This window comes from Papaver somniferum, chromosome 5 (assembly GCF_003573695.1).
Source record: "Papaver somniferum cultivar HN1 chromosome 5, ASM357369v1, whole genome shotgun sequence".
Taxonomy (NCBI): domain Eukaryota; kingdom Viridiplantae; phylum Streptophyta; class Magnoliopsida; order Ranunculales; family Papaveraceae; genus Papaver; species Papaver somniferum.
In genome coordinates this window covers 163,996,394-164,015,314 of record NC_039362.1, presented here as the reverse complement: position 1 = coordinate 164,015,314, position 18,921 = coordinate 163,996,394, and the positions used below count along the sequence as shown (strand labels likewise).

Below are 18,921 nucleotides of genomic sequence, written 5' to 3'. Positions count from 1 at the left end.
TCATCATTTGTTTCATTAAATGGTGTTAATGAATATATTTCTCCTTATATTAATTCCAGAACTTCGTCATCTGCCGACGTACTTTGAAAATTACATTTGTACCAGCTTGCTCATATCCTTTCACGCATTATTTGTAATTTGATAAATTTACATCTTCTCATAAGATATTTGTCGCTCGTGTCTTTATAACTGAGGAACCTAAGTCGTTCTCGAAAGACATAAAATGTCATAAGTGGCGAGAAATCATGGCTAAAGAAATCCTTGCATTTGAAGCTATTAAAACTTGGATTTTGACAGACCTACTACCCGGAAAGTCACCTATTGGTTGTACGTGGGTCTATAAGGTGAAAATTAATGCGGAAGGCTCAGCTGAACTTTATATAGCTCGTTTAGTATCCAAAGGTTTCACTTAGCATGAAGAAATTGGCTATGCCAACACTTTTGCACCTGTTGCGAAACTCGCCATTGTTCTTGTCCTACTTTCTATTGCAGCTATTCGTAAATGGTCTTTACATCAATTAGATATCAACAATGCTTACAAGGTGATGTTGACCAGGAAATCCATATGAAAATTCCTTTGAGTTTCTCTAAAAAGGGTGATACCCGTGTCTGCAAGCTTACCAAATCTCTTTATGGTCTTAAGCAAGAATCTCGTTAATGGTTCAGTAAATTCTATTCGACACTTCTTTCTGAAGGTTTTATTCAATCTCCTGTAGATCATTCGTTGTTTACTTACAGTCGGTCACAGTATCTTTTTGTCATCTTCCAGTTTTCTTTCTCTCTAAGGATATATTGATTCTGATTGGACAAGTTATCCTCTCACATGTCGCTTTACAACAGGTTATTTACTATTTGGGTGATAATAAACAACCGACTGCATCCCGGTCTTCCGCTAAGGCTGAATATCTTGATCTTGACAACGTTACATCTGAATTACAATTGTTGAAATATTTATTTTGCGATCTTCATATATCAGTTCCCGGTTTTATCCCTATCTATTGTGATAGCAAGGCTGCAATTCGAATTATCGAAAATCTGGTATTCCGCGAGCAGACAAAACACATTGAGACTGACTGTCATTTTATTCGTGAGAAAATACTCTCTGGTCTTATCTCGCCTGGCTACATTCCTTATTTAGATCTGCTTCCTGATATATTCACCAAACCATTTGGAGTTACATAATTTCGTCATCTTGTTAGCAAGTTGGGTATTCATTCTCTTTCACCTCCCTCTCCAACTTGAATGGGGTATTACACGTAATCAAGCCAAGACCCACACATTCAGGCGCAAGCTACATCAAGTAATATAATTCTCGATCGTATCTTGTAAATCTAGTCATACTTAGAGGGGTGTATTGGATCCTGATTTATTTGGATTTATATGGATATAAGTTTTACCTGAATTTGATGGATATGTAGGTTTCTTAATGAATCTTTCAGATTCTTAAGGATATATATTTTCAGATGATAATGGATTGTAACTTGGATTAATTTAGATTTATAAAGATTGAAATAAATGTCTAACACCAAATATCTTAAGAAAAATGAGCAATTAATAATTAAAAAAAGTTCAACATACCCAAATAAATAAATAAAATAAAATAAAATCCCTATTACTCTTAATTAATTATAATCTAAAGTTCATCCATGTAAGTAAAATAACCTCATGATTCATTGTTATTTCCTTCACCGGTTTCATCTTTCCACATTTCAGCAGCGATAGTTGATCGTCATTTATTTGCATCTGCATGCTGACGTTGTTGACTTTGAATAGTTGGATCCAAATCTTCGTCTTCATCATCCGAAAACGAAGAATCATCATCCTCTTCAGGTGGAAATTCATCTGATCGACATTCTTTTCAAAGAAAATTATGCAGCCCAACACAAGCTAATACAATATGTGCTTGTGTCTCATATGGAAATGGAGGTGCCGATTTAAAGATAGTGAAACGAGATTTAAATATACCAAATATTCGTTCAACTACATTTCTTAATGAAGCATGGCGAAGATTGAACAACTCATTGGCAGTTTCAGGATGACGACCTCCGTTTGCTCTTTGCAACCTCTTGTTGTTCTTCCCCCATATCAAACATTTCTAGTTACGTATTTTCAAGTACATACAGATTGGGTACAGTAAGGTTAGAGGTTTAAGCAAAACGTGTTTTATGATTGTTAAATAACGTTAGCACTAATGAATATAAAAATTAATCTAAAAAACAATACCTTTTCACGCAATAAAAAATCTGCCTCTTGTTCCTGAAAAAAAAAGCTCATCAAAATAATGGCGACGAATACCCGATCAATCACAATAGCAAATGGGTCTGTTGCCATCATATCAAAATCACTTGCAAAAGTGATGATCATCTTGTACATACATCACATCAGTAATTAAAGAAAGAAAAAAAAAAATTTCATAATAACTTCTTTTAGCAAGTTAGTAGAATGACAATGGAATAAATAATAAACTGATAATCAAACAGGAAAAAAAATGATCTTGAATTTGAGAAATACATACGTCTTGTGTACCTTGTCTTGCTTGCTAGAGAGATGGAGGATCCATTTTGTTTACGGTGATGAAGAAAAAACACTCGCATATATATATGAATATATGTCAATATATGACTACCATGAGTATCCATGAAAATCTCATGGTCTTGGTCGAGATTTATAGAGGATAATTTTATATATATTTTGCCTAAACATATCCTAGAAAATCCTAATATATCTTGAATCATTTACAATCCAAAGATATCTGATCCTAATTGAATATCTAGGATATTTAGAGAGTCTGAAATAATCCTAATTGAATACCTAGGATATTTAAGGAATCTGAAATAATCCTAAATTGAATACCTGGGAGCTTTGAAGATATTTAGTTATCCAAATAAATCCGGATCCAATACAGCCCCGTTAGTTTGTTTGGTTATGCGCGTACCTATCTCTTGCAATCTTATCGATGTACGTCAGTGAAATGAAATAACTCACACCAAGTGAGAAACACAAAAACTCTATTTTCCGTTCAAATTCTATGATCTTGAGCTGGTTTTACGTTTTTTTTTTCTTCTTTTGACACCTACTCCATTGAATCTTTCTGCATTTCGGTTGACGTCGAGATTAAATTTGCCATGTAGGAATCCTCTAGTGCTGCGACAAGGGTTTAAGCTTTAGCAAACTTTAACAATCCTAGTGAGTACACTGAGTTGACTCAAATTCTTTTTTGCAAGTCTAACTAGTGGTTACGATTCTACTTATCCAAGTACTCAATGCAGATTAAAGAGACAGCTAATAACCGAGTAAAATAAACAAGAATCCGTTTCATTATTGACTATCTATGATTAATCATGATTACTAGATACAAAATTTTCAATGTCTCAGTACTTAGTAGAAGAACTTTAAAAACAGAGCATCTCTACTAATACCATCAATCAAACCAATCCAGCTTAGATTAAATTATTAAACAAAGCCAACAACTCCTCGATGTTCTCATGGTAGTTAAACCTTCTTTTTTTCCTTCAATCAATTCATTAAAGTAAACAAGTGTTTTGGAGCTGGAAAAAACACTTTCTGCTGAAACAAAATTAGGATTCTTTATTAAAAGATAAGACTTTGAAAAGAAGGTTAGCTATAACTTCATTTTCTTTTGAGTATTGGGGAGGTAAACGGTGGACAGAGTTCAACAACAACCCATGTTTTGAGATTGTGGTTTACTAAAGATCTGATCTTGTTTTTGGGTAAGAAATTGAAGTTTTTCTGTGTATTTATATCTGGAGTTAATGAAATTATCTTGATTTAGGGTATTCTTGAGCTTTCTAAAATTAAGTTAATTTGTTGATTTCTAATCACATTAGCTAGGTTTTTGTTATTGCCGTATCCCCAGTAATAGTTGATTGATTGCCAAGCATGAATTTTGTTATTTATCACTGGATTCTGTGGTTTAACTTGAGAATTTAAGTGGTGCATCTGAATATTTACCAGTAGGAGTGGTGAGTTGGAGTTTCTATTCCTTCGTTTACTTAGACCAAGTATTCTTTTATGAACCATTTGGTATCAATTTTTCACTCCCTAATCAAATTGTAATTGATTGCATGAGTTGGTTCTCGATTCAGTCACTGTTTTTGATACAAGGTTACTAGTAATCCTGATAAATGTGCATTTGGTTAGTTTGTTTTGGAAATGAGCTATGAATTACAGTTCTGAGACTTGCTTTAGGATTGGTAATGAATTGCAGGCGCATCCCATTAGTTAGGATGAATCTTTTCTATATAAAGCATATTATCGGCTCTGTACCAACTGCGGATCACTTAATACATAGACTTCTAGCTGGGTAATTTTGGCTATAGTATGGCCTACTGGGTTGTACCTACATGGGTTTCTTTTTTAACTGTAACTTTACCTAAAGATAGAAAAGGGAATGAAAACTAAGAATCAGGAACATGTACAGGAAACGGATATCTGTGGCAATGCAAAAAGTGAAATTCAATAGGGATTTTTTTCATGTACTTTTTTCCACTTCTTGTAACTAGGTAGTCAACCATCTGATCTCAAGTTACACATTCAAGAAGAGGGCCTCACTTGTCTATAAGTTTCCTTTCTATAAACCTGTTTGTCTCTTCTTTTTTTCTGAAGTATTGTTTAGCTGATTGGTTTCGAACTACACTGGTGACATTTTCTGAACAGCAGCTTTATCTGGAGGTATAGAAGGTGGAGCACATAAATGGGAAATAAATATAGGAAACCGGCCTCTCTCCATGGTGATGCAGTAAGCAAATGTACATTACCTATTGTGGTTTGGTGCCTGGTGGGATGTGTTCTTATTATCCATTTTTATACTAGTATCTTTTATGGAGATGGGGAAGAAGGGGACGTTCAGGTGCGGCTGAATAGCCATTTACTGACTCGTGACCTTGAAAAAATCGAGGAGGAGAGTTTTTTTATCCAACCCCCAAGGGTGAAAAGATCACCACGTGCAATCAAACGAAAGCCAAAGCCAAAGCGGCACCTCTCGATAATTGAAGAATTCCTTGATGAGAATTCTCAGTTTAGGCATTTGTTCTTTCCTGATAGAAGGACGGCTGTTGGACCGATGAACAACACAGATAATGATGAATTAAACTTTTATCCAGGGAGGATGTGGTTAGACACAAATGGAGAACCCATTCAAGCTCATGGAGGTGGGATTTTATATGCTGACAGATTCAAGACATATTATTGGTATGGAGAGAACAAAGATGGTCCTACTTACCATGCTCATCAAAGAGCTTCTGCACGGGTAAGCTTAATGTTTGTAAAATTTCTACAATTGTTTGAATTGTTTCTTTTAACCTGTGACGTAGCTAATGATGAGAATGGTAATGATAGTCTCACATGGATGTTCACTAATCTTAACAACTGCGATATAGTATATTTCTCCAATAAAATTTCTTTGTTTGTTTAATTTGTGCTAAAAGCATGTGTACATATGTTGGAGAAAATAGATTGTTTCATTACTATGTCTGTATTTACTGCCTTTCTGGAAAAGGAAGCATTGGAGCGATCGAGACAAGGAAGCGTGTTTATACGATAAGTACGTAGATGTTGTTGAGTGTTGATGCTTTTAGAGTTGGTTTTGTTTTAGAAAAGTCTGGGGTGTCGTACTATAATGTTTCTGGGATCCCTAATTTTCTCTGCTATGGAAGGAAGCAGACCATGTTTCTAGATGAATTAGCGCTGTATTATATTCAGTTGTTTTGTTATCTTTATAACGCGTTCTGAGATGTTGAATGACATTCATTACTGCTTCAGGTTGACGTAATTGGAATCAGTTGCTACTCTTCCAAGGACTTGTGGACATGGAAGAATGAGGGCATTGTACTTGCAGGAGAGCAAACAAATATGACCCACGACCTTTACAAACTCAACGTGCTTGAGAGGCCCAAGGTGATTTACAATGACAAGACAGAGAAGTACATAATGTGGATGCACATTGATGATGCTAACTACACCAAAGCCTCCGTCGGTATTGCAATAAGTGAAACTCCAGTAGGACCCTTTGAGTACCTATACAGCAAACAACCTCACGGTTATGACAGCAGAGACATGACTATTTTCAAAGACGATAGTGGCATTGCATATGTAATCTACTCTTCAGAAGGCAACAGTGAACTTCATGTCGGACCATTAACTGACGATTATCTCGATGTGACACATGAAATGAGAAGAATTCTGGTAGGGCACCGCAGAGAAGCTCCTGCACTGTTCAAGTATCAAGGAACATATTATATGATCACCTCTGGTTGTTCAGGTTGGGCACCAAATGAGGCACTTTCCCATGCAGCAGAATCGATCATGGGTCCATGGGAAACAATTGGCGATCCTTGTACTGGAGGGAACAGGATATTCAGACACACAACATTCTTTGCACAGAGTACCTATGTGCTCCCTCTGCCAGGAATTCCTGGCTCATTTATTTTCATGGCAGATAGATGGAACCCGGCTGATTTGAAGGACTCGAGATATGTTTGGCTACCTCTGACAGTTGGAGGTGCAGCAGATGAGCCTCTGGAATACAGTTTTAGGTTTCCATTATGGTCTAGAGTGTCTATTTACTGGCACAGAAGATGGAAACTCCCCAATGCTGTATCCTTTAACCGTTGACCTTTTTTGTAAGCTTTTCGTCCTTCTTTGTATCATAATATGAGTTCTGATTATTCTTTCTCATTTTCCTGCTGTCATGGATCATGGTGGTTGCCTCTGTAATATACCTATCCTTATACATCTTACACACAAAATATTTGAATTTCCTCCACCTGTAATTACACGATCTATGTGCAATTGTTAATTCAATATACAGTTCAAAAGTAAAATGTTTATCAGTACATTCCATGTTTAACTATCTTTTTGAGGATACTCCGACATGCCAAGAAATTTCAACCTCCATTCTCGGCTGCCCTTATGATTTACAGCAATGCTTTATTGGACAGCGCCTACGGACTGTGTTTTCAGATGGCAGAGGCAGAGATCCTCGTTCCTGTATTCTTGCAGCTGCATGCCCAATTGGCTACACCCGTCAGCCTTCTTACTGTGTTTATGAGACCACGGCCTTGTCAATGTTGTCCTGGACTCCTGGTTGCTGTAAATTTGTAAAATAGACCTGTCGATTTTCTAGAACCGACAGCTTGCTTTTAACAAGTTGGGCGTATTTAGTTGTAGACTTGAGAAACAGAGAGAGAAAGAGAGAGATGGGTGAAACAGCTTATTGCAGTAGCAGCAGCAGTGAAGAGGAAGATGGAGATGCTGAATGGAGAGCTGCAATCAATTCTATAGCTACTGATGTTAGTAATCAATCCGCCGCCACTAATGGCCCTGTTCCAAAAACATCCAATCGGACATCAAATTCTGAAGAAAAACCGAAACCGAAGCACTATGTTGTTAAGGTAGTTTCCTCTTCCTCTAAGAAATTGAATGAGGTTTATTTGAGTTATACATTTCGTTCTTAGAAAATAAGAAAAGTGAAACAAACTTAGTTACCTAGAATTAGGTTCGTTATTGATTCGAGGTAGAGTGATTAGGTTATTGTCTTTTAAAAAGGGTGTAGGGTTTAGTGTTCTGGTCTATTAATGGGTTTTACTTGACACTGTTAGCTCATTCAATATCTTAAAACCTGAAGAAGAGAAAGAAAATTATCAATTGAATTTTCATTTATTAAAATTTTGCATAAGAATTGGAACATTTAGCAGGGACTAAGATATTCTTTTAGCTACTAATACCGATTACCTAGATAAAGTTATTTGTAAATTTTTGATTTGGGAAGTTGTAGGTTTTGACATATTGGTTCTTGTTTGAGGTGAGTTCATGTATAACGAGTTCTCGCTTCAGTATACATGATGGTTTGGTATTACTGCTGGTCTTGATTTATGTCTAGTTAAAGATGTATGCATAGTGTTTTGTAATGATTTTATTAGTGATTTTTTTTTTCTCCGCTCTTGGTAAATCCTTGTGGATTGCATGGCAGGTACAAAAACTTTTAGAAGATATGTTAGACGAGAGCTTAGAGATGGTGAACGCACCACTTCCTGAATGTGATGATGAACCTGCAGTAGATGAAGGTGGTGGTATTCGATTGTTTAGGCATGCTCCTTTGGGGATTGTGTTTGATCCTGTTGGTAGGTTTTTACTTAAAATTTGTGTCTCTAATTTAGTCAATTAGAAGATAGAGAGTAGTTACTCGGGGAAATGCCAATGAATTGATTATTTTCGTCTTTGCTAGATGAATCTAAACTGCCAAGAAAGAGGCCTAAGATTCTTCCTGGATATGAGGTGGATGAGAAGTCGAAAAAGGTATATCCTCTTATCTTGAATTCGCTGCTTTACTGTGTTTGTAATCACTCCATAATGTTGATATCTATCTTGCCGGTGGCTAAGCAGTTTAAACGTCAGCTGAAGTCCGTAGCTGTTGATGGTGTCGAAATAATTGCTTCTGCGAGAGATGCATGTAACAAATCACTGGCTAGACTCGAAGCTAAAGATTCTGCAGCAAAAGCAAAAGCCAAAAGAGAGGAAGAAAGAGTTGCAGAGTTGAAAAAAATTAGGGGGGAGAAGTGGCTACCTTCTATTGCTAAGCACATGCAGGTAAGCTTGTTAAATGAACTCCTAGATCTGTATTTATAATTCTTTAGCAACCATGTTGCCCTATGTGGGCCTGCAACTTGCCACCTCTTGGATTGGTCATAATTATCACACTGATTTGTGATCCTAGACAATAAGATCTGTATGGTAGAAGCAAATTAATTACGATTTATTAGCCTAGGGTGTTGATTATGAGCCATGGGGAAGGATGGGCAGCTAATTGTGGGTTTCATTCTGTCTCTATCGTTTTACCAGGTGAAGAAGTAAAGGGAAACAACTACACTCGCCTGAGAATTGTTAGCTTATCTTCTCCAGGATGCAGCAAGCTCGCCTGAGAATTCAATTATAGGTGTATGGAGTCCTGCAAAGCTATCCTCTGTATTAGAAATGATATATTTGATGATAAAAAAAAAGTCTCTATAATTGGCCAACCTGATCATTTATTCATTTTAAATTCACAGCTTGGTCTTTATTTTTAATCTGGATTTATCGGGGGGTTTTATTTTTAACCTGAAGAATGTGACACTTAAAAGGTCCCAGTTTTCACACGAAAAGAGCTAGTAGAAAAAGTTAGAACTATATTAGAAAAGTAGTGAAGATCGAGTTTTTCTAACATCTGAAACACATTTTATTGTACTTTTGGGTGGATGCTAATGAAAACACCAGATATATTATGTCATGTGCTAGTGGGGTGTCCGTAGTTCTAACTTGTAAAAATGAAGGAAGCATCCTAGAAGCAACTAACTTTCGTTTTTATAGGCAATAACAACAGACACCCTTGTTGTTTTCTTCTCTCTCAGGTCTAAACTATAAGTTTGTTTGGTGTATTCTGTTCATTTCAGGTCAGTGATCAGTCTTATTCAGTGGTATAAGTAATCCATCTCAATCTTTTCTCATCACCTTCAGGTGGGATACATATATCAGTTTACAAAATTCATATAAGAAGAATTAAGAATGTTAGTAGAGCATATATGGTAGATGCATGCCTAAGGGACTGATGATGATTCTGTGCAAGATTCTTGATGGAATATGTTTCTTTGTTTCAATACGCTGGGCTTTGCAAGAAGAGAGATTTTCTGCTATTTTTGATACCTTGAGCTCTGTAACAAATACTGTTGTATCTGTTTTTGTTGCTAGGTTTTTAGAGATGAGGAGGAGGAGGGTTAGAAGGGGATGAATAACAAAAATTTTAATAATAATTGTAATACGCATTTTACATGATTACATTTGCGGTTTGGTAGATTAGTCTGAATGCTGCTAAACATTTCTTTTAGAAACTAAACATGCGGCTATTTGCTAATATCTTATTTATATCCACCAACATTTTTGGGTCTATTCCTCCTGACTGTCCTCAGTCCTCATGGATCTATTCAGGAGAAATTCTCGTGGGATGATTTTCTAGTTGTACTGTAGGAAATTTCGATTTATAACTTAAATTCTAAGTGCAACGCTTTCATTGCTGCATACAACGAGATACATGTGGACTTGTTGCCAGGGTATTTGTGATTCAGAAACTTCTTGATTGTAAACATTAATCTTTCTCTTCTAGATTTGTTCTTCTGTAGAGGAACCCCCCGGCAAGGTACACCCATGACCATCTTTGTGACTTTGTCTGGACCCATAAACGGGATTTATGAGAGGAAATCATAAAAACGAAGGAATTGAAAAAAATGCCCTTTAATTTTAAAATCCTTCACAAATACGGATCGAAGTCCCCTCAAATGAACAACTAGGGTTCCTTAACGAGTAGCCGAACCGGTCAACAAGGTGTTCCCGGGCCGTTCAAGGAATAAGAAATGCAAACCACCTTAGCTTCCAAGCCCTTTATAAGAAAAACTTTTGCATGAATTTCTTTCAAGTGAAAGTTCAAGCATCAAGATATGGTTAGATGAAATTCTAAGAGCAAAGCTTGTACATAAGCTTGCGGATAGAGTCAGATAAGTAGGAAAAAAATTATTAAGAGTATAATGTGATCTGATACCCACATCAAGTCATTATATTTTGGACTTAATATAATGTGGTTCCATTAAGTTAAAAGACAATAACTCAACTAACGATGTTCATAAAGTTACTGAATATATCATGATTGGAGCATGGCTCAACAAACAGATTTTGTTCCTAAATCTTTATGAGGGCAGAAATCCTTTTGCATGTAGTAAGAGAAAGCCAAACTTGAGCATTCTCGTGGTCAAGTTCTGACAATTGTGCACTCCTCATATCTCTCAAGTTAGATTTTGAGGATGCACTTGTCGATACACTAAGTGATGACATGGTGAGGTTGTAACTCACCATTTGCATCCAAAATGAATACTCTGGGTCTGTTTTTTTTATGACGGTGATGATACTTACTTTTTGCATCTTTTCCTTCAGTGCCCTTTTTCGAGGAGCTATTGAGCTTCGAAACTTCTTCCGAGAAGGGTAAACTTTTTCTTGTCTCCTGGTCTTGTCAAGTTCACAAGAAAGTTCTTTGGAAAAAGATTTTCTCAAGGGCGAAAGTCGTGGTCCTCTGGAAATCCCTGTTAGTGGTATGGAGTCAACAGGTTTTTGAGCCCAAATCACAAATTTCTCTGGCAAACTCTTCTTATCAATAGGAAGTCTGATATTGGAATTTTCCTTGTGACAAGATATTGTACCATTAGAGTTTTTATTAGACTTATGAAATTTTCGAGTAAAGTAATTCTGAGTATTCTCATAATAAGTATTTTGGTTGATTGTGCAGTCAGGATCAATTGGAGATGTTGACAAGCTTTTTACCTCTTTGATTACAAAGGAAAGTAATTTTTGGAGATTAATAATATGCTTCTTCCTATGAAAACATTTAATTGCAAAATGACCATTTTTACTACAACGAGAACATGACTGCAGAGAATCAGAAGAAGTACTAGAAACATGTTCTCGAATTGGATCTCTCTTAGATGTTGTCTTATGATGTGTATTTCAACATCGTATAACAGTAGGAGTGACCTTCTCAACACTAGATAAGTTCTTTGAGAAATTATCAGAGAAAATTGATGTCAGAGAAAGTTTGCGCTTTAATGTAGCATTTTCCTTTCTCAAGGACTTACAGTGCTCCTAAGATAATATAAGATCAGATTCAATCTTTTCATTCAGGGAACGTAGGACATCCATTTCAGAGCTATGAGTCTCAACAAATCTTTTCTCTCGTGTAGGGATCTTTCCCAAGACTTCATCAACACTAAAGGGGTGAGCAATTGGTTCACCATTCACCAAACCCCGACCCAACGTCACACCTTCTTCGGGTACAAAGGGATCCAATGTCCCTAAATCGACTATGACATTATCTTCAAAATCACAAACCTTTTCTCTTCTTAGGTTAAGTTCTTGAACAATTTTATTGACATTGTCTGAAAAAGATTCAACATGTTCTTCGTTAATAGATTGGTTGAGTTCATCAGCAATATGAGTATACTTCTCTTGGAGGTCTTTTATCACAGAGGCTTGATGTTCAATAATCTTAGATGAGTCATTGCAACTTTTGGAAAGATACCCTTTTGATTTTGATTTAGAACCTTTAGGAAACTTGGAGAACATATCTTCAGAGATTGAGGTCACATGTTCTTTACCTCTGGATTCAAAAGAATCAACTAAGGTATTATATTTTAAGGTATGTCCCAAGCATTTGGTATAATTAAAGCCATTGGACGTCATTGTAGTACATGGATACAGATTTGGAACACTTTTAAACATAGACTTGTTAGGTCTAAAGTTATTTGTCTGCTCCGATACTAATTGAAAAGGAGAGGGTACCAAGTATACTACCAACCTTTTCGTTCGACAACCTGTATGGAAAAAACCTAATACAACTGCAAGTAGACCAACTTAATGATCCTTGAAAATATGTATATAGAGTTTATATTTACCTCTTCTCAATCAGAAAGTCAAGAAAAAGGAGTCCGTGAACCTGATTATTAAGAAGGATACTTGAACAATCTCAAAAGTCAATATCCAAGATCAATCTAGTCGTATCCAAGTATTCATATCCAAATTTTTCCAAGTATGAAACTTGTTATCTATATTTCAAGATACAAATTCTATAAGAAACAAGTCTCGTAATTGAACTTAATTATATTGGCGTATCTACTAGAATTGAATATATACTACTTGTGTAAATCCTATTATAAAAATAAACAATATAATAAAGAAAAGAAAAAGCACAAGACACCAGAAGTTTTGTTAATGAGGAAACCGCAATAGCAGAAAAACCTCGGGACCTCATCCAAATTTAAACACCAAAATTTATTAAGCCACTACAGACATTATCTTACTATCATACTTCGAACTGGAATATAGTTGACACCGAATACACCCTCCAAGCGATTCATTTACAAGTCGTGTTACTTACATCTCTTGAACCTCGCAAGAATACCCTTAGCTGGTATCTTTAAAAGTATAAGAGTTGATTCAACCTAAGTGAATACTTTTAATACAAATCTGCCTCTAATAGATAAACCTATGTGATTTTCCTTTAGATCAAAGATCAAGGCTTGGAAATCTGTTTACAATAGACAAAGCTATCAAACCTCTTACACTAAGTTAGCTGAGATGCCTGGATTCTCAACCACCTTTGAAGAACAATCTTGAACTAGTCAATTAAGAATAGTTTTCAGATATATCTTAAGGAATCACAAAGTCTGAAACGAAGATAACTTTGTGATTTCTATCTATCTTGCCTGAAAGAGATTACGAGAACCTTGATAACAGGAAATTAAGATCAGAATACACGAACTATCAAGGTAAAGATAAACGTAACCGGCTTCACGAATCCCCAAGGGAAGTCTTTAAGTTGTATACCTAATTATGTTTCTCAAAGGAAACCTAGTTCAATAGAGGACGACTCAGCAATCAACTAGGACACCAAGTTTCAGGGATAGAATTTTCCAGTTGAAAGAACATCTCTATTTATAGATGTTCAAGACTGGGAGTTGCTTAAAATTCAAGCTAAGATAACTTGAGATTCAAGCAAACACTTTCTCTGTTTAGATGAAACTCTAATTAGGGTTTCAAGTAAGCATGTGAAAAGTTCGTCTTGAAATCACATAGAAGAATATACAAAGTGGTCTGGTTACGGAACGGTATATAATGGCCATTATTTAGAAAATATTCCTTATGAACTATAAGGAAATATGATGTTCGTTTAAACGCTTAAGAGTTTAATCATGATCTACATACACAAGGCGTTTTACTGATCAATGATGTCTTAGATGTGTTTATGAGATTCATAGCAATACTAAAAATATTTTAAAAAGTTAGTCTTTGAAATGGTTTGTGAAACGTTAGGCAGTTCATGAATCCCAAGCGCTGCAGTTCGTGAACCGGGTTCACCAACTTTTTTTCGGATCGTGAACTCAGATGACAATAGTTTGCGAATCAAGTTCCCCAAGCATTAGCTTATCACCAAAATCAGATCACCACGGTTGATGAATCGGGTTTGTGAACTGTCCCCTTCTGAACTATAAGGTTTGCGAACCGGTTTTCCAACCTTCATGTATTCTAAAAACTCATATATCTAAGGTTGCGAGATAGTTTGTCAACTTACCCTGAGCCGAATTTACATACATTTTGAATTTCTTTCTTTTATGTTTTGAAAACTTCCCAAATGGTAAAATCATTGCTTGCGTAATTTTAAAATGATCCAAAACATTAGTTCTTGAATAATAAATTGTTTCAAAAAACATTTCAAAAGGACCAATGAACATACATTGCTTGAATCATATTTCTAGATGTTTAACAAGACAAGCTTGACTCGAAATTTCTTCTTTCCAATAAATTTACTACAAGTCATATGACATAGTCTCAAATAGATAGAACGATAAATCTTATAAGTAAATAGAATGGTTCGGTAATCACATATCCTGTTGATGAAGTTCTCCAAATGTCTACGTTGATCTTCAGTCTTCGAGGGTGATATCTGATACTCAACTACCAATTCCTATACCTAGTCTGAGACTTGACTTAGTAGACTAGAAATCAAGATATAGTTTGTTCATCCAACATTAACAACAAGCTTGAGATAGCAAACTTGTGGGTTCAACCCAACAAATCTCTTACAAAAATACTCATACAACTGTAGGAACATTGTTGTTGAGTTGTATGTTATTCGAGGGGTCTTGGCTATAGATAAAGAATCAAGGTGGAAAGTGATTGTGTCAAAGAGTATTAATTCCAACCTAGCTAGTATCTGATAGATGTTGTTTTAAATATTAAGAGCTTAAGTAATGATTTTGAAGCATTAAGTTTTCACATAAATATAATAAGGCAAAAGGAACAATTAATATTGTAGCAAAATGTGCTCGTAATAAGGATTTAATAAGGTTGTGGATATGTAATCCACCTGGAGAAATAATTACTTGTTTGGATGATGATTTAATGGGGAATGTTTATCCCAAATATATCAAGTCGTCTTGTGTTGATTTTAAAACAGGAAGAAAAATTGAGGGGAAAAACATTAATGCTCTTTTAAATAAACTACAGAATAAATAATCAAGGAAAACGCCTTCTAGCTTGCTCATCTAAGTCAGTTTAAATTCGTACGTGGATCTACTTGGAAAAAAGTTATCAGAAATATTACATATCTTTCTCTGAGTTTGTTTTCCTTTTAGAAACGTCATAATTTTATTGTTTCAAAGAAAAATTGACGAGGCGATGAAAAAAATCTCATGCAACTACCATTGTTGGACTCAAAACTGTACATAATAACGACATCGCAAAGATGCTCACGGCGACCTCTTTGAATCCAAATCAGGGACAAAGCTACATGAAGGCTCGAGCGAACGGTTTCCTTTTATAAGTTCCAAACTTACACTATTACGCTCCGAAGAACCAAATTTGACGTAATTATCCTCTATGATTTTGAAAATTACAATAATAAATTTGGATTGTACAAGTTTTTATGTAAATTTCAAAATTACCAAATTCAACCATCAATTAAAATATCTCGCAACTTGTATAGTATCTCGTTGCCACATTTTGATACAAAAATAAGAAGAAAAAAAATAACAAAAAGAAAGAAACACCTAAAGCATCTATTTAGCCGCATATATATATATATGGGGCGCGATCGGTTGACAACCCTTAAATGACATGGTTTGACAGAGTTATTGTGCGTCGTTGATTGCTAAATCATAGACGATCGAGATCATCCAGGTTAAAGGAGTAAACCGGGTCATAACCATTACCTCACTCAAATATATTAGGATTCAGAAGACACTTCTCATATCACTTTCCTTTCTCTTTTCTTTCCCAGTATCCAGAAACAGATCACAAATTAGGAACGGAGAATCTGAGATTCATAAAAAAATAAAAAAATAAAAAAAATAAAATACGATATTCCCCATGTATGTTTTTTACATTAGATTATCACGAGATTAATGGGGTTTTTCATTTTGATTTGGTTGATGCAGAAAGGGGAAGAATCAGATCATTTGTTATGTTATATGGGTCTTGTTAACCCGTGCACAAGTTAAGCCCCATTATTTAATTAATTTTTTTATTGAATTCACAAATCTTCTAATAAAACCATATTAACGAAGTCTCTGAATCAGCAATACTTGTTTTACCAATATTACCCTCTAATTAAAAAAAAAATTACGCAAAAATATCAGTCACCGTAATTAAGGGATAGTTTGACAGCGAATTTATTGATCAGTTACATTAGGCTATGTAATTCAAAATTTTGTTATGGATCCGAGGAAGATTTCAACTATGTAAAGATAGATATATTGTACAACATATTATTCTCATTAATTTGTTATGATTCTGTCAATATCTTCATCAATCTAGGAGTGAAAGATAATAAGAAGCCAAGATGAGTTTATATAGAAGATAAATAAATAAAAGTGAACTCAAAGCATTACGTTCAGGAAAGTCAACATATGGATTGATGGGATCAGAAATGGTGGTCGACTGCTCGTCATTGTGATCAATTTTACGGTTTTACCGTGACTAATTGATTCTTCATCTTCTTATCTTGAAGTCATCATCTCCAGTTTCTTCCACTAGGATCAACATGAATTCATATTGTTCTAAAAAATAATTTCATGAACATAGTTTCTGATGATCATAATGGATCACATGATTAAGTAGTTTATCGGACACCAATACCAATCTTAAACACAAACATAAAATCTCTACATGTGGAATAATGAATCCATTACAGTATTTTTAACAGCAAAAACCAATCTGTAATAAGTTTGGATTGGGGAAACATAATCCCAATTTTTTTTTTAGAAACCCAATCACCTAATCACGATAACGAAAATCCAATCACCTAATTACAAAAACGAATCCAATCTACCGAGCCCTAAACTTTTACTTTTTTTTTTTTTCCAATTTTCTCTGGAAGAACAAAGAGTGAATACAGAGTTTTCAAATTAGCTTGAGAAGATCAGAGAGCGAGTACAGAAAACAAAGAAAGAGGAAGAGACGGAGATAGTGAGGAAGAAGAGAAAAATAAAATAAAAGTCTGGGTATTTCTGGAAACAGGTTTTTGTTTCCAAAGTTAAACAAATTTTACCGAGGTATTACATAAATCAAGGAAAATTGGTGAAAACAAGAACAAAAAACCCATTTATACCCTTCCTAACTTGTGCACGGGTGCACAAGTTAACAAGACCCATGTTATATCCACTGGTTCTTGAGTTCTTCAAAATCGAATGAACGATTCGTACATATATTTAGGTGAAGCATTGTTGTAAATAAACTTTTACATTCTCGGGATTTTTCATGCCTGATCTTGAAATTCCCTAATTTTTTCAATTTTTAACAAAACTTGTATGATCCAAAACTCATAAACTAACCTAAATTATTCAAATTCAATTCTACTACTCCAGTGCCATATCTCGCTTCTAAAATTGATCAACCACTATCCTAATCTTGAATAAAAAACAATAAACCTTAATCTTGAATTAACTCTTCCAACCAGCTACAGTCTTAATCTTGAATCAAAAACAATAAACCTTAATCACACATCACCATATAATTATATATATCTACAAAAAAAATTGATGGATTTCCTTTCTTTTTAATATGGTACTTGAGTGAAGCTCATAGAAATGTCTCATATAATTTTAAACTTCATAAATCTCTTCATCGAAACATGGGAGGGAGAAGACACGAGAGAACACTCAACAAAAATATCTTTGATTGCGGTTATGGATATGATCCGATTTAATCATTTTAACACGGACGATCTGGATCATCAATGATTTGGCAATCAACGGTGCACAACGACTCTGTCAACCCTGTCATTTAAGGGGTTGTCAACCGATCTCCCCATATATATATATATGTATATAATATTAACCTTTTATTATACAAGATGTCCGCCCAAACGAAGATTCCAAGCTTTATCACACTGAGACAAATGATTTGTGCATCTCATCTCATCTTAGCTCATAACTTTAGATATATCTCTAATTATTAAAGCATGTAAAGAATTCACTTGTTAAGTTATTATAGTTTGTTTCAAACGACTATTTCGCTATGGTTTTGTTTCCCCACGCATTTGTTTAGCTTTCGAATCATTTTCCACGAAACCATGAAATATGGGTCCATAAAGCTGTGCAGCAACCCTACTTGGAAACAATTACAATTTGTATTCCGTACTTTTTCCACATATTCCACTATAGTCCCTGCTCTAAGGTTAAATCTAGTGATTCTCCGAATTTAACTTGGAAAATCGTAGCCTAGCTTGATTCAACCATAACCGTTTTTTTTAAGGCTAAGTCTAGTTGTTTTCCAAATCAAGCTTTCAACTTGGAAAATCGTAGCCTTGTTTCAACCATATCTCTCGCTCTAAGGCTAAGTTTAGTGGTCCTCCAGGTCAAGCTTTCAACTTGAAAAACCGTGGCCCAAAATAGATCTTCTAGCTGTGCAGTGCATTGAAATGGTGAATCATGATGTGACTCGTTCTCATTTTTAAGGATCGAACCATATATTGAATCGCGACTCGAAGATTCATGATAAAATTATAAAATGACCTTGAATGTAATGATAAGGTAATAAATATTAAAAATAATTATCACATAACAACGTGGAGTAGTGGTTTGAGGTCGTCCATGTAAATTGCTGATAATACGAGTCTTAAGAAAAATAATTGACTCGTACGAGTTTAAAAACATTGCAGTCGTGGTTTAAGAGGAAGCTTGGCTGCAAGCTTGAATCTAAACAAAATCATAAAACAATTTCGCGCAAAAGAATTTTATTTTTGAGGAATTCAATTCTCTCACCAATCATTAGTCTCCTCCTAAATATGACACCTATTGCTTTGGTTGGTTTTATCCCTGGCAGGGTTTTGTA

At 35.1% G+C, this 18,921-nt stretch overlaps 2 protein-coding genes across 5 annotated transcripts; both read left to right on the top strand.

Annotated features, from left to right (window-relative positions):
* Positions 1-3,256: 3,256 nt before the first annotated feature.
* Positions 3,257-6,784, top strand: LOC113283497. 3 transcript variants are annotated; one of them, XM_026532774.1, is made up of 4 exons: positions 3,258-3,731; positions 4,678-4,759; positions 4,834-5,269; positions 5,782-6,784. In XM_026532774.1, exons 2-4 carry the CDS (start codon positions 4,749-4,751, stop codon positions 6,631-6,633), a joined length of 1,299 nt encoding a protein of 432 aa, XP_026388559.1. In that variant the 5' UTR covers positions 3,258-3,731; positions 4,678-4,748; the 3' UTR covers positions 6,634-6,784. The 3 variants fall into 3 exon arrangements, with proteins under 3 accessions (XP_026388558.1, XP_026388559.1, XP_026388557.1); XM_026532773.1 differs by having other exon boundaries at positions 3,257-3,731; positions 4,681-5,269; XM_026532772.1 differs by having other exon boundaries at positions 4,678-5,269.
* A 386-nt stretch (positions 6,785-7,170) lies between these two features.
* Positions 7,171-9,840, top strand: LOC113283498. 2 transcript variants are annotated; one of them, XR_003327506.1, is made up of 6 exons: positions 7,171-7,412; positions 7,991-8,141; positions 8,246-8,316; positions 8,404-8,607; positions 8,860-8,955; positions 9,447-9,840. XR_003327506.1 is itself a non-coding variant. In XM_026532775.1 (5 exons), exons 1-5 carry the CDS (start codon positions 7,218-7,220, stop codon positions 8,869-8,871), a joined length of 633 nt encoding a protein of 210 aa, XP_026388560.1. In that variant the 5' UTR covers positions 7,173-7,217; the 3' UTR covers positions 8,872-9,390. The 2 variants fall into 2 exon arrangements, 1 of the variants encoding a protein (XP_026388560.1); XM_026532775.1 differs by lacking the exon at positions 9,447-9,840 and having other exon boundaries at positions 7,173-7,412; positions 8,860-9,390.
* The last annotated feature ends 9,081 nt before the right edge of the window (positions 9,841-18,921 follow it).

Coding starts and splice junctions, on each gene's coding strand:
- LOC113283498 (XM_026532775.1), top strand. CDS start 7,218: ATGGGTGAAACAGCTTATTGCAGTAGCAGCAGCAGTGAAGAGGAAGAT. Junction 7,413..7,990: donor CGAAGCACTATGTTGTTAAG/GTAGTTTCCTCT, acceptor ATTGCATGGCAG/GTACAAAAACTTTTAGAAGA. Junction 8,142..8,245: donor GATTGTGTTTGATCCTGTTG/GTAGGTTTTTAC, acceptor CGTCTTTGCTAG/ATGAATCTAAACTGCCAAGA.
- LOC113283497 (XM_026532773.1), top strand. CDS start 4,715: ATGGGAAATAAATATAGGAAACCGGCCTCTCTCCATGGTGATGCAGTA. Junction 5,270..5,781: donor ATCAAAGAGCTTCTGCACGG/GTAAGCTTAATG, acceptor TTACTGCTTCAG/GTTGACGTAATTGGAATCAG.